Here is a 14,292-nt window from a genome sequence, read left to right on the forward strand (position 1 = left end):
GCAATCCTGAGGTGCTGCAAGGGGTCAGGCGTTCCCAAGGACAGCAGGATCCTGAATTCCATCCTGGGATCGAGGAGGATTCAGCCCCAACTGGTGAGGGACGGATTCCAGAAATACACTCCCAGCATTTTGGGAATACACTCACATTCACATCCATGGGGTTTTGGCTGGGAATTCCCAGCAGCAACCAGGACAAGGAATTGGATGGATTTGCAGGGAATTCCTTGGGGCTGCAGGAGAACCTGGAGCCATCCCTGCTGGAATGAATCCCCTTCCTGGCTTTCTGGAGCCTGTCCTGCTCCTGGCATGTCCTGTCCCACAGCTGGGATGTTCCTGGAATTCCTCTTATCCCAGGATTTGAGGCATTCCCATGAGCCAGGAGATCCTCATGGATTCCCCTCAGCATGAAAATCCAGAGCAGGGTGAGACCCTTCCCTGAATCCCAGCCCCAGCTCTGTTGGCTGCTGGATGGGATCTGCTCCATGAACTTTTCCTTTGATTCTTCATCCATTCCTTTCCTGACCAGTTTTTAAGGATTTATCCCAGGAACAGCCTCATTTCTTGTTTTCCTCAGATGATCCCAACGTTCCACTGAACCCAAGCAAGGTTTGAGACAAACCAGAAATGTCCAAGGGGATCAAACCATGAGGTTTACTCATTCCCATGGAGCTGTTTCCACATCCTAAATCTGGTTAAAGTTTTAAAATTCCCTTTCCTGGCCTCTGGGACACCTCATATCCACGAATTCCTTGATTTTGTCTGTTTTGCATGGAAATAAAACCATTGTCCACCTGCAATGGGATTGGTCTCACTGGTGACTTCAGTCCTGGCTTTATCCCCTCTCCCACAGCTTTCCCAGGTTTTCCAGAACATCCCTAATCCCACATCTGATGGAATTTTTATCCCTGTTTCAGGAAAGGGACATTGAGGTCCCTCATTCTCTCTGGAAGTGGGATCCAGCTCCATGGGGAAGGCTTTGGCTTTCCATTATCCGTGGTTTGGGGTCAGGGAGGAAGAGGATTCAAAATTCAGGATTATTTGGGTTCAAGGAGCTGGAGCTGCCCTGGAGCTGGGACAATCTAAATTTTCATGGAAGAATGCTGGAAGAACCATCCCAGTCCCATGATCTCAACTCATGAGCCCCATCCAGCAAGTCCTGTCCATCCCCAGGAATTCCAGCATTTGAAAAATGAGGGTGGAAAGCAGAAATCCCATTTCCAGCCCTGAAGGTTGCAAGGGAATTTTGGAAAATGAGTTTTATCCTTTAAATAAATTAATTTAAAAGTTTATTCCCTCCCCACCCCCCCCCACCCCCCCCCAAAAAAAGAAAGAAACAATGAAAATTCCCCTGGATTCACAGGCAGTGCTGATGGATGTTATAGGGAAACCAGTGCTGAGTGAGTATTTAAAAGCCAAGAAAATTCCAAATTCCAAGGATTTGTAGGTGCAAATCCTTCAGAAACCTCCATTCTCCAGCTGGGCATTCCCAGAACTCCCAGAGCAGGAGGGGGGGACACATTTTTGTGTCCTGATGTCCCCACCCACAAGACCCTCTCTGCCACCAACAGACAATTCCAGGAGAGTATCATTCCCGCACTTAGTTCCTGTGTGATCCAAGGGGTTTTGGGATCTTCTGGACCTGTTCAGGTGTGGTGCTCCCACTTGCAGCCAGGAGAAGTCCACAAAGGACAAGGGCAGATTTGGAGGAGTCCCAGGAATATTCCATGGGTGTCATCATCCTGGCTGGATCCTGTATCCATGCTATCCACAGCTCCCAGCCAAGCTCCCAGGAGAGGAAGGCAGAGCTGGAATTGTCCCTTCCCAAAGCTCCTGGAGCTCTGTTTTGTCCTCTTCTCCGCTGGAAATGAATCCCTTTTAATTAAAGAGGCTTTTCCCATCTCCTGCTGGAAGGAGGCGTGGAAAAACCTCGTTCCCCCTCCTGGGAATGCTCCAAGGAAAAGGGCAGCTGCAGGTGAGGCAGCTCCTGGGATTTCCCACTTCAGTGACCTCCCAGCTCCAGGAGCTCCAGTGAGGAATGGCACAGGGAAATTTGGGATTTAAATCCAGGACCCTTCCCTCAGGTCAGCTAAACATTCCCAATCCAGCCAGAATATCCAAGCAAAAATGGGACTGGACATATCCAAGCAAAAATGGGATTGGGAATCTCGATGTAAAAACATGATCTGGGATATCCATGTAAAAATGGGATTTGGAATACCCATGTAAAAATGGGATTTGGAATATCCGTGTAAAAATGGGACTGGGAATATCCATGTAAAAATGGGATTGGGAATAGCCAAGCAAAAATGGGTTTTTGGAATACTCGTGTCAAAACGGGATTCAGAATACCCATGTAAAAACGAGATTGGGAATATCCATGCAAAAATGGGATTGGAAATATTCAATTCGAGCCTGATCCAGCTTTTTTCCCTTGGATTTTTTTCCTTTTATTGTCCCTTGGATTCCTTTTTTTCCTTTATTTTTTTTTTCTCCTGCCCAGCTGCTTTTCTTGGATCCCTCAGAGCAAGGGGAGTCCCCGGAGGAGGAGGAACAGCCCTGCTGTAATCCAGGGAAAGGCAGAGGTCAGGCTCAGTCTCGTTTTCCAGCTCATTTGCAGCTTCCAGGGATTCTTACCTCACGTCTGGGAGCAGCCATCCAGCAGCAGGAGAGGGAAGGAATTTTTTCAGGGAGACAGGGAGGTCGGACACCGTTTTATAGGAGGCTGAGCAGTGGAATTTCCATCTCAATTCCAGTTAAATTTCCAGCCTTGGCAGGAGGACAGGGATTGATTTAGCAAGAATGAGTGGTTTAAGGACTCCTTAGGGAATCGCTGGCAAAACTATGGAAAAAGTGGATTTAATCTAAAAGCGAAAGCGTGACAGAGCTCCTTGGCAAAGCTCAGCCTGCAGCTTTTACTCATGGATAAAGCAAAATAAAACCTAAATTTGAGCAATCTGAAATTAAAAATAAACAAAAATGAGCTGTGTGGAGGTTGAGAAGGGGAATAAGGGACAGCTTCCCATGGAATTCCGTAATCAGCACCAGTTTAAAGGTTTTAACCTTTAAATTAAAAAATTAAATTCAAATTCAAGCACTTAATTAGTGGCCTAATTAGAATAATTTAACAAAAGGTTGTGTAGAATTTATTATCAGCACAAAGCAATTCACTCAATGTCTTAATTATGAATAAAATGGAATTAAGAGTGGGATGGAGGGGCTGGAACAGGGATGGGAACATTCCCACAGGCTGGAATTCTGCAGGAGCAGCTTTGATATTCCCAGATAAGGAAATTAAAGCTGAAGTCACTCAACGAGGATTCATCTCTTGTGGAGAGAATTGTAGGTTCCAGCTCCCCAAAAACTCCAGGATTTTCCTTTTCCCCAAAATCCCTCCCCTCTCCTTTCTAGGGTGACTCCACCCCCAGGACACAGCTCCCTTTCCCTGTCCCCATTCCTGGAATCTTCTCAGGGGACAAGCAGGGATGGGGGCTTTGGGGTGGCTCAGGGGACCTGGACAGTCCCAGGGGAACCACCTCCAGTCCTGCTGTCACCACTCCTGGCCTGTTAGGGCCACCAAAGAGTTTTTGGGATCCTTCTTTCTTCAGACACAGATCCCCTCTTCTCTCCCCATTCCTGGGTGGATTTCCCAGGAATATTTGGGAATATTTCCCAAATCCTCAGCACTCCCCCCCCAACCAGCAGGATTTGCTCAGGCAACACCTGAGCTTCACCAAAAGTGGTGAGGAGGCCAAACCCCACCAAAAAGTGATCCCCACTACTCAGAAGTGTTTCCCTGATCCCAGACGTGGAATTCCCTGTGCAGCATCCACCTCCAGACAGAAATTCCCACAGGATATAGGGCACTTCCCCACCAACACTAATTAGGGTTGATGACATCCACGAGCAGGAGCCTCCCCACAAAAGCACCCTGGGTGAATCCAAGGAATTCTGAGCCAAGAACAAAAACCTCTTTATTCATATACAAAAAGCCATTTGCGTAGAAGTTTACAGGTGCATTTCTAATTCCAAAGTGCTTTTACAAGAAAAAGCCCGAGCAAGAGTTTGCCATTCCAGCCAAAGCAGGCAGCTTGCAGCATTCCCTGGATTAGGAGCCGGGATCTCCCAGCTAGGCAGGATGCCAGGCCTAAGGCAGGCCTGGCTCAGCGTCACTCATCAATAAACAGCAGTGGGATAAAGCTCAAGACACCCAGGCTAAGGAGGAGCTCTGTGAGCCCAAACTATGCAAGCAGGGGAGGTTTAATACATCAAACACAGCACCGGGGTCCAGGCCGGTCCTCCAGCACCTCCGGGCTCTCAGGAATTGGGGACAGAAATTTGGATTCCAGCCGAGGTCAAGGACAGGCCACAGTTTGTCAATACTCATCCTCATCACCCTCATCCTCCTCTCCGTCCGCCGAGTCCCTTCCAACCTCCTCATAATCCTTCTCCAGGGCCGCCAGGTCCTCCCTGGCCTCAGAGAACTCCCCCTCCTCCATGCCCTCCCCCACGTACCAGTGCACGAAGGCCCTCTTGGCGTACATCAGGTCAAACTTGTGGTCCAGGCGGGCCCAGGCCTCGGCGATGGCCGTGGTGTTGCTCAGCATGCACACGGCGCGCTGCACCTTGGCCAGGTCGCCCCCCGGCACCACGGTGGGCGGCTGGTAGTTGATGCCCACCTTGAAACCGGTGGGGCACCAGTCCACGAACTGGATGGAGCGGCGCGTCTTGATGGCGGCGATGGCGGCGTTGACGTCCTTGGGGACAACGTCGCCGCGGTAGAGCAGGCAGCAAGCCATGTACTTGCCACGGCGAGGGTCGCACTTGACCATCTGGTTGGAGAACTCGAAGCAGGCGTTGGTGATCTCCGGCACGGATAGCTGCTCGTGGTAGGCCTTCTCAGCCGAGACGATGGGCGCGTAGGTGGTGAGTGGGAAGTGGATTCGCGGGTAGGGCACCAGGTTGGTCTGGAACTCGATCAGGTCCACGTTGAGGGCGCCGTTGAAGCGCAGCGAGGCCGTGACCGAGGACACGATCTGCCCGATGAGGCGGTTGAGGTTGGTGTAGGTGGGGCGCTCGATGTCCAGGTTGCGATGGCAGATGTCATAGATGGCCTCGTTGTCCACCATGAAGGAGCAGTCCGAGTGCTCCAGCGTGGTGTGCGTGGTCAGGATGGAGTTGTAGGGCTCCACCACAGCCGTGGACACCTGTGGGGCCGGGTACACTGAGAATTCCAGCTTGGATTTCTTGCTGTACTCCACGGAGAGGCGCTCCATCAGCAGCGAGGTGAAGCCGGAGCCGGTGCCTCCTCCGAAGCTGTGGAAGACCAGGAAGCCTTGGAGTCCACTGCACTGGTCAGCCTGCATCAGAACATTGGATATTTATCCCAAGGACCAGAAAACTGTCCCAAGAATATTTGGTATCCATCCCTGTAAGGACTGGAATAACTATCCCAAGAATACTGCATATTTTTCCCTGCAAGGACTGGGATAATTATCTCAAGAAAACAGGTATCTTCCCCTTAAAGGATTGGAATAACTATCCCATGAAAAGGGACATTTATCCCTTTAAGGACTGGGATAATTATCCCAAGAAAAGAGATATATATCCTTGTATGGACTGAAATAACTAACCCCAGAATACTGAATATTTATCCCAAGGACTAGAAAACTATCCCACGAATATTGGATATTTATCCCTGTAAGGACTGGGATAACCATCCCAGTAATGGATATTCATCTCTTTAAGAACTGGGATAAATATCCCAATAAAATGGGTACTTACCCATTTAAGGACGAGGATAAGTATCCATCTTCTTGGGATTGTTATCTCTGTAAGGACTGGGATATTGATCCCAAGTACAAAATTCTGCTTTGAGCACTCACCGAGCATCTAAAGCCCAGTTTTAACAACAATTCTCTGCTTCTAGGACAAACACACAAATCCAGGGGCACTCCCAAGCCCCAAACTAAACACAGCAACAACTTTGGGCCTCATCTATAAGATAATTTTCTAATATAAAACTTCCTTTTTTTTTTTTTTTTTTTTTTTAAGACTTCTACCCTGAGCTCCGAAATGGTGCTATTTTAACCCAAAGCGTGGTGCTTTCCCTCACCATTTTCCGAACCCTGCTGAGCACGGTGTCGATGATCTCCTTGCCAATGGTGTAGTGGCCACGGGCGTAGTTGTTGGCAGCGTCCTCCTTGCCACTGATGAGCTGCTCCGGGTGGAAGAGCCCGTGGTAGGTCCCGGTCCTGATCTCATCTGCACCAGGAGGAGAGAGTAGAACACAAAGAAAAGTTCTGGGTGAAGTGTGACGGAGCGGAAGTTCGTGGAATGTCCACCAGGAGGTCATGGCACAGTTAGGGAAGGGTTGTGGAATAGACCCACATGGGTGAGGTGCTACCACAGCTCCATCTTCACCCTACACCTACCCTGAAATCCTAAATTAATCTGGTTTGATGAATTAGGACACCACAACTCCAGCATTTTTGTGGGATTGGTTACCACAGGCAGCTTGAAGGAGAAGTCTGGAAGCTCCACCTCCACGGTCTGCTCACCAGCACGGAAGGGACAAGGACAAAGCCCCTCCAGTGTTGACATTTCCACATGACCCAGCCTCAGAGGGTTTTTAAATCCACTCCATTCCAACACTGGACACATTCCATAATCTCCTGGGCTCCACTAATTAAATTCTCCATTTAATACCTTAATGAGGTGTCTAAAAATTAAGCAGAACCCAAACAAAAGTCTGCCATCCTTTAATTAGAACTGAGTCACATCCCAGATGGAAAGATAGGAGGAGAAGCCTGGAAAGCAGAAGCAGGTGGCTGGATTAGGAGCCATTTCCAAAACAAAACAGAAAAACAATAACTATTATTTTCTAGGAAGACACCTCAAATTGAGGTGGCACACAAACAAACACCCAGAGATGCCCAAGGGTGCTGGAAGGGGAAGTGGGAATCTTTTGGAATCCATCAGGTTGGAAAAGATCTCCAAGATGAAGCTGGCCAAACAGGACAGCCAGGTCCCACAAACACATGGAATGTGTGGCACCCCAATTGGTGGGTAACAACAGAACCAGATGTGCCACATCTGGCCACAGGGGTGGTGGGATTTGGGCCAGGACCACCAGGGCTGGCAAATCCAGGTCACTTTCCACCTGCTGAAGGTCTCAAAAGGAGGGAACAAAGACAACTTGGTGACAACCATGGGTATGTCACTCCTGATCCCTTTGGAAGTATAAATTCTGCCTGCTTCCAGCAGCTGGGGACATTTCACCACAGCAGAGGAGCGGGAGCAACAGGATCCCACAGAAAAAGGGTTGGGAATTATAGATTAAAGACGGATCGGGGCAAAAACTCAGTTTTACCAATGACAGTGGGCTCCAGGTCTATGAACACTGCCCGGGGCACGTGTTTGCCAGATGCTGTCTCACAGAAGAAGGTCTCAAAGGAGGAATCCACTTGCTCAGAGTTGGGATCCATGGATTTCACCTGCTTGGAGCCAGGAATGGTGCCATCAGCCTGGATGCCGTGCTCCAGGCAGTAGAGCTCCCAGCAGGCATTGCCCATCTGCACTCCGGCTTGCCCGATGTGGATGGAAATGCACTCCCTCTGCAAAAGGGAAACAGGGAATTTGACACATGCTGTGGATGGGGATGGGGAATTCCAGCCCCCACAGCTCTCCTCGGAGCCGTGATGGGGATGATGAGGGGAACAGGCGGTGTCTGCTCACCGCAGGAGCTAGAGTTGGGATCAAACCGGGATTAAACTGGGATCTGTGGGCCAGCTGGATACAGCATTCCTGGAAAAGGTCCTCCCAGCCCAGGGAAGGAGGAAGGAAGGAGCTGCTGGCTCCATGCTGGGGCAGGAAGCAGCTGAGCAGCACCAGCTCCAATCCCCCACATCCCGACAGACATCAGCAACAGCAGCTCCAGGCTCTGGACCCCAGGAAAAAAGCTCAGGGAGAAGCCAAGCTTGGAAAAGCTGAGCCAAACTGGAGTCACAGCAGGAAAGAGCTGGGATTGCCCCAGGGCAGAGCAAGACCGGGCTGACTCCCAGGAGCAGCAACAAACCCGGATTTATCCAGGTCATCTTCAGCAGCCTGTGACTCCAGGGAAGCTCCTCAGGGACCCGTGTCTCCTGGAGGCTCCCTGGACACTTTTGCCCGTGGTGCTTCCCTCGTAATTGGCATCTACTGCTTCCACCACGCCAAGATCAAAGCCATGGCACAGCCTCCTGCCCCAGATCCCAAGAATCCCAACTACTGCCGTGCCTGGCACGGGGCAGTGCTGCTTCCCAAGGGATGGCTGGGAAAGGGAGCTGATCCCATGATCTGTGGCATCCTGGGGCAGCTTGGCTCAGGTCTCACCTCATCTCACCAAGCTGGGGTCTCCACAGGTAAGCCCAGCTCAGAGAGGGGTGGTGGGATCAGCAGATCCCAAATCTCCAGGGAAGCACACAGCCACCCAAAGTACCCAGGAGTCTCCAGAAGATTCCAGCTGGACACCCCAGGGCTCACACCAAGCACACGTGGCAGGGAAATGATCCGATGAAACTTCTCCATCTCCTTCCCTAAGCATGGATGTGCCAAGATTTTGCCATCCCTTAAGCAACTCCAGAGGCCACCACACAGCCAGGATAGAGCAATGCAGGACTGGATCATTCCTGGGACATGGGAACGCCAACCCAGAGCTGCCCAAACAGCCCCAAATCCCAGTGAGGGTCGAGAGCCCCAGGTCTGCAGGGTGCTGGGAATCAGGGATTGTCAGGATCAGGGGAATGTGGGGACCCCACTCCTGCTGGGATCAGGGGAATGTGGGGACCCCACTCCTGCTGGGATCAGGGGAATGTGGGGACCCCACTCCTGCTGGGATCAGGGGAATGTGGGGACCCCACTCCTGCTGGGATCAGGGGAATGTCAGGATCAGGATCCAGGATTGTTTGGATCAAGAGCTGCTGGGATCAAGGATTGTCGGGATCCCATTCCTTCTGGGATCAAGGATCCAGGTATGTTTGGATCAGGAATTGTCAGGATAAGGAAATGCTGGGATCAGGGGATTGTCAGGAAAAGGAGCTGCTGGCATCCCACTCCTGCTGGGATCAGGGAACGTCGGGATCCCACTCTCGCAGTCCCAGCTGCCATCTGCACTATGTGGGAAATGCTGGCTGCCCTGGCCCAGCCCTCCCAGCAGCATGGTTGCAATAGTTCTCCATCCCAGTTTTCCATGCTCAGCTTCCCAGCACTTTCCTGGGACAGCTGCTCCACTCCCAAATCCCCATTCCCAGCACCTGCTGCACTGGGAGCACTGGAATTTGCCAGAGCTCAGGGAACGAGAACAAAAGAAAGGAAAAACGAAACAGAAAAAGTGGGAGCTGCTGGAAGGAAAAGAGTGCAGCAGTTTATTGGAGGTTTTCCCCTCCTCTAAAATACTCCAGAAGGTTTTTTTGGGCTCTTCCCAACATTTGCATCCAGCTGAACTGCCTTGTACAGACTCTGGCTATAGGCAGCCTATTGTTGTCCAGCTGATTTTCCCATTGGGAACACCATGTAAATATTTAACACTTTTATGGCCAGGCCAGACCAGAAATCTGCAGACTAAAGGAAAAGTTCAAAGCCAAATCCCTGGGAGCCACTTTGAAGTTTTCTCCCATTTGCAACCAGATTTTTCCAACAAGTTACTCCTTTGCATCCACCAAAAAAAAAAAAAAAAGAAAAAAGTGCCAGTTGGGATCCTCTTTCCCAAAAGGTTTAATTTGTATCAACCACAAATAATCAGGATTGCAGATTTTTGGGTTTTTTGAGTCCCCAGCTCAATCCACTTCAGTTTCCCAGCTGCAAATGTTTCAGAGCAGGGATTCCATGAAAAAACTAAATGTAAAAGGGGGATTTTCATCCACTTAATATCTAATTAGAACAGACAAAGGCAACATGGCAGCTCATTCCTAAGGGAAAAACAAAAAAATCCAAAACCGTAAGGTTGTGCTTGTTGCAGCACATTGGGAGAGTTGAAATTTTGGGAAAAGAGAGGCAGCAGGATTAAAAATTGAAAATTTAATCCATGATTTTGTTGAGGAAAAATATGCTGGTCCTACATTTAAAAAAAAAAAAAAAAAAAAAAAAAAAAAAAAGCCTCAACTTTTAAAAAACTTCCCAAGTCTCCAGACCCCACCTCAGGAGCTGCAAAATCCACAGGGAGAAAAAAAAAAAAAAAAAAAAAAAAACACCAAGAGGCCACTCCAACAATTCCAAGCACATCCCTCATTTTTCCCTTATAAGGAGCAAACCCTGAATCAATAACCCAGAAGGTAACGAGCAATTCCAACAAAGCTGCTGGAAATTCAAATCCCCAGGAGAAAAGAGAAGGAAAAGAGGGAATTTTAAGCTCAGAACCCTTTGGGGGGGAGGGAGGGGAGGGAAAGGAGGAGAGGGAAAAAAAAAAAAAAAAAAAAAACCAAAAGTGAGAAATATTGGAAATTATTTGAAATGGAATGCTCTTACCATGGTGAGGCTGGGTAAGATCTGACCCAAGCAGCTGCTGCCTCTGCCTCTCCCTGCAACTTTATAGCCCAGGAAATCCTGACTCCACCTGAATTTAAAGAAGTTTCTCCAAACTTAAAGGAGCAGAGCTCCTTTTCCTTCCATCCCGACAAAAAAAAAAAAAAAAAAAAAAAAAAAAAAAAAAAATCGGGATCAAATCCCGCCCGGCTTGCAGGATTTCTCTGATTAAAGGCAGTGTAATATGAGGTTTTTTCCTTTTTTTTCCTTTTTTTTTTTTTTTTAAGGGTGTTATTTGAAGGGGAATAAAAGTTGATTTTTAAGTGTGGGGTTGGTTAAAAAAAAAAAAAAAAAAAGGAAAGTCTGGAAAAGTTTTGTGTGTTCCCACATAATTCACTGTATCCAGCAGGAAAAATCTGCCTTTCTCATTATTCACAGCACTGCCACTGATATTCTTATTTTTGTCAATTTTTAGGCAAAATCCTGCCATTTTTGGTCTTTTTTTCCCATATATTATCCATGATTTCATGGGAATCTGCTGGGATTTGCACCTCTGGGATATTCAGGTGGAGGCTCAGCCCCTCTGGATTCCTTAAGGATTCATTTTTTTGCTCCTGCCAAGGATTGGGAATCACTTTTGGCCTCATTCCTGCGGGATTTTCCAGATCCCAGCAGAGCCTGGGTGGTCATGGGGACTGTTTTTCCTAACCCCCTCATTTACCTCATCATCTCCCATTAAAAATTCCCAAATTTTCTTTGCTTCATCCAAAAATTCCCCTCATTTACCTCTTCATCTCCCATTAAAAATTCCCAAATTTTCTTTGCTTCATCCAAAAATTCCCCTCGTTTATTTCTTCATCTCCCATTAAAGATTCCCAAATTTTCTTTGCTTCATCCAAAAATTCCCCTCACTTGCTTTTTCATCTCCCATTAAAAATTCCCAAATTTTCTTTGCTTCTATCCTTGGATGTATCCCAAACCTTGCCTGATTTTAGTGGTTTTAGTCAATAAATCACCTTTTGGGCAATGCCAAATCCTAAATTTTGGTGGGGTTTTTTTTGGGAAATTAGAAGGAAAAGAAGGAATTTCTGGAGCTTGTGATGGCAGAGAGAAAATTCCTGGGATTTCAGCTTTTCTGGAGAAAATAAGAAATATGGAAATTCAGTGTTTTCTTTGATAAATAATGTCTTTTTGGCAACCTCAAATCCAAAATTTTGGGTTTTTTGGGGGGAGAAATGGGAAGAAAAAGAGGAAATTTCTGGATCTAGTGGTGGCAGAGGGAAAAATCCTGGGATTTCAACTTTTCTGGAGAAAAGAAAATATTAGTAATTATTGTAATTTCTTCATTAAGTGATGTCTATTTGGGCAACCCCAAGTCCAAAATTTTTGGGGTTTTTTTTTTGGGGGGGGGAATGGGAGGAAAAAGAAGAAATTGCTGGAGCTGGTGGTGACAGAGAGAAAATTCCTGGGATTTCAGCTTTTCTAGAGAAAATAAGAAATATGGAAATTCAGTGTTTTCTTTGATAAATAATGTCTTTTTGGCAACCTCAAGTCCAAAATTTTGGGGGTTTTTTGGGGGGAGAAATGGGAAGAAAAAGAGGAAATTTCTGGATCTAGTGATGACAGAGAGAAAATTCCCAGGATTTCAGCTCCAGGCCAGATTTAGAACAGAATCACACAGAGACCACCACCCCCCTCAAATAGTTTTTATAGGCAGATCTCACAGCTGCTGCCCCCTTCCCACTCCTGCATCCCAAATATCCTAAATCCCCCTGGATCTTCCCCCTGCTGTCACCTGCAGCTGCTCCTTTATCCCCTGAGCTAAATCCTGATCCTACAGGATGTCCCAAAACACTCTGCAACAGAGATTGGAGATGAATTTTTGGGCAGGACTCACCAGGAACTCAGCAGGTGCTGCTTGGACACTTTTGTTCAAAATCAAAAGATTTTGACATTGGGAAGAGAAAATAATTCAATTTAATGTTAATTTTTTTTTTTTTTTTTTTGGTAGGAAATAGTTGGAGAGGAGAGCAAATCTCTCTGGGATTTTCAGGGATTTTTGGGCTTCCAGTTGTTGGCTGAGCTGAAAACATTGGGATTCTGCAATTCCAGTAATTTGTTCCCAGATTTAATTGTTCACCTGCTTCAATCTGCTCCATTTCACGGGTGAATTTCCCCAAAATCACCTTCCAGTCTCTCATTATTCCTTTTTGGTTATTTCCTGACAATTTTCCACATGCTCTTATCCCCCCCAAAGGCATTTGTTGTCCTTTCAAGTGAATTCTGTGCTGGAACAACAATCCCAGGGATCTTTTTTTTTCCCTTTTCCCAAGGGAAATCCACTTTTTGATTCAACCAATCCCAGGAACATCCACTGATTTTGATAATTTTTGGGTGATTTTTGCAGATTTTTTTTTTCTGAATTTTTTTATCAATATTTTTCGGGGTTTTGCTGATTTTTTGCCAATTTTTGCTGATTTTTCCTGATTCTTTGCTAATTTTTTGCTGATATTTTACTCATTTTTTGCTGTTTATTTTTTCTTCTTTCTTTTTTTTTCTGATTTTTGTCAATTTTTTGTTGATTTTTTGCTGGTATTTGGCTGGCTGTTGCTCATTTCGTTCTGTTTTTAGGCTTTTTTTTTGTTTTGGTTTTTAATTTTTCTTTCTGATATTTTGCTGATTTTTGCTGATTTTTTGCCAATATTTTGCTGGGCTTTGCTGATTTTTGCGGATTTTTGGGCTGATTTATGCTGGTCTTTCTCCTGATATTTTTTTTTTCTGATATTTTGCCAATTTTTTTGCTGATTTTTTGCTGATTTTTTGCTGGTTTTTGCTGATTTTTTTCTTAATTTTTTTGCTGATTTTTTGCTGATTTTTGCTGGTTTTTGCTGATTTTTTTCTTTTTTACCTGATTTTATTCTGTTTTTTTTTTTCCTGATATTTTGCTGATTTCTTGCAGATTTTTTTGTCAATATTTTGCTGGGCTTTGCTGATTTTTGCAGATTTTTCGGCTGATTTTTCCTGATTTTTTTCACTGATTCTTTGTCACCATTTTGCTGATTTTTGCTGATTTTTTGCTGATTTTTGCACTGATTTTTTTTGCCGATATTCTGCTGATTTTTCTGATTTTTTTTCAGTGATTTTTCCTGACTTTCCCCTGATTTTTGTGTATTTTCCTTCAGCCAAACTTCACCTGCAAACACATCCAGCACTGGGGTGATGTGGTTGCACTCTCAAAAAAAAACAAAACAAAACAAAACAAAACAAAAAACCTTGCCACAAAAAATAATACTGATTTAATAACAATTATAAATTAATTAAAATATATTTAAAAATAAAGCATTTGGCACCAGCTGGAATTTTGATGTTCTTTATTATTCTGCAAAGAACGGCAGGATAAAAATTAATTTTATCCTAAGGATAAAATCATAAAAAAATGATAAAATTATTTTTCAATTATTTATAAAATTATAAAAATGAATTTTTTTTTTCATTTAAAAAACATGCAAACCTCCATCAGGGTGGGATATTTGGGCAATCCAATTTTTCCTTCATTTTTCTTCCCAAATAAAAATGGGAAAGCAGCCCTGCTGCTGTAGCAACAGCAAGGGCAGGAGGATTTATTTTTATTTATTCCTAATTTCTACTCTCCTGCCTTTAATTTAAGAGGAATGAGGGAATTGCTTTAAGGAAAATACTCCTTTTAAAATAATTTGGAGAAAAATTGATTTGAATTCCTTAATGAGGTTTTCCTGCTGTGTTTGGATCCTCCACAGAGTAAGAATTTTCCCTCCC

General features: G+C 45.8%; 1 protein-coding gene across 1 annotated transcript; it reads right to left on the reverse strand.

The window, feature by feature from the left end:
- Nucleotides 1–4,373: 4,373 nt before the first annotated feature.
- On the reverse strand, nt 4,374–7,906 carry LOC134043291 (tubulin alpha-3 chain). The gene is made up of 4 exons (XM_062491453.1): nt 7,883–7,906; nt 7,370–7,613; nt 6,113–6,261; nt 4,374–5,357 (listed from the first exon to the last, which is right to left on the reverse strand). Exons 1-4 carry the CDS (start codon nt 7,904–7,906, stop codon nt 4,374–4,376), a joined length of 1,401 nt encoding a protein of 466 aa, XP_062347437.1.
- Between the last annotated feature and the right edge of the window lie 6,386 nt (nt 7,907–14,292).

Source organism: Cinclus cinclus, chromosome 4 (assembly GCF_963662255.1).
Source record: "Cinclus cinclus chromosome 4, bCinCin1.1, whole genome shotgun sequence".
Classification (NCBI taxonomy): Eukaryota; Metazoa; Chordata; class Aves; order Passeriformes; family Cinclidae; genus Cinclus; species Cinclus cinclus.

Coding starts and splice junctions, on each gene's coding strand:
- LOC134043291 (XM_062491453.1), bottom strand. CDS start 7,906: ATGTGGGGGATTGGAGCTGGTGCT. Junction 7,614..7,882: donor GGGGGATTGGAGCTGGTGCT/GCTCAGCTGCTT, acceptor TCCCTTTTGCAG/AGGGAGTGCATTTCCATCCA. Junction 6,262..7,369: donor CCTGGAGCCCACTGTCATTG/GTAAAACTGAGT, acceptor CTCCTGGTGCAG/ATGAGATCAGGACCGGGACC.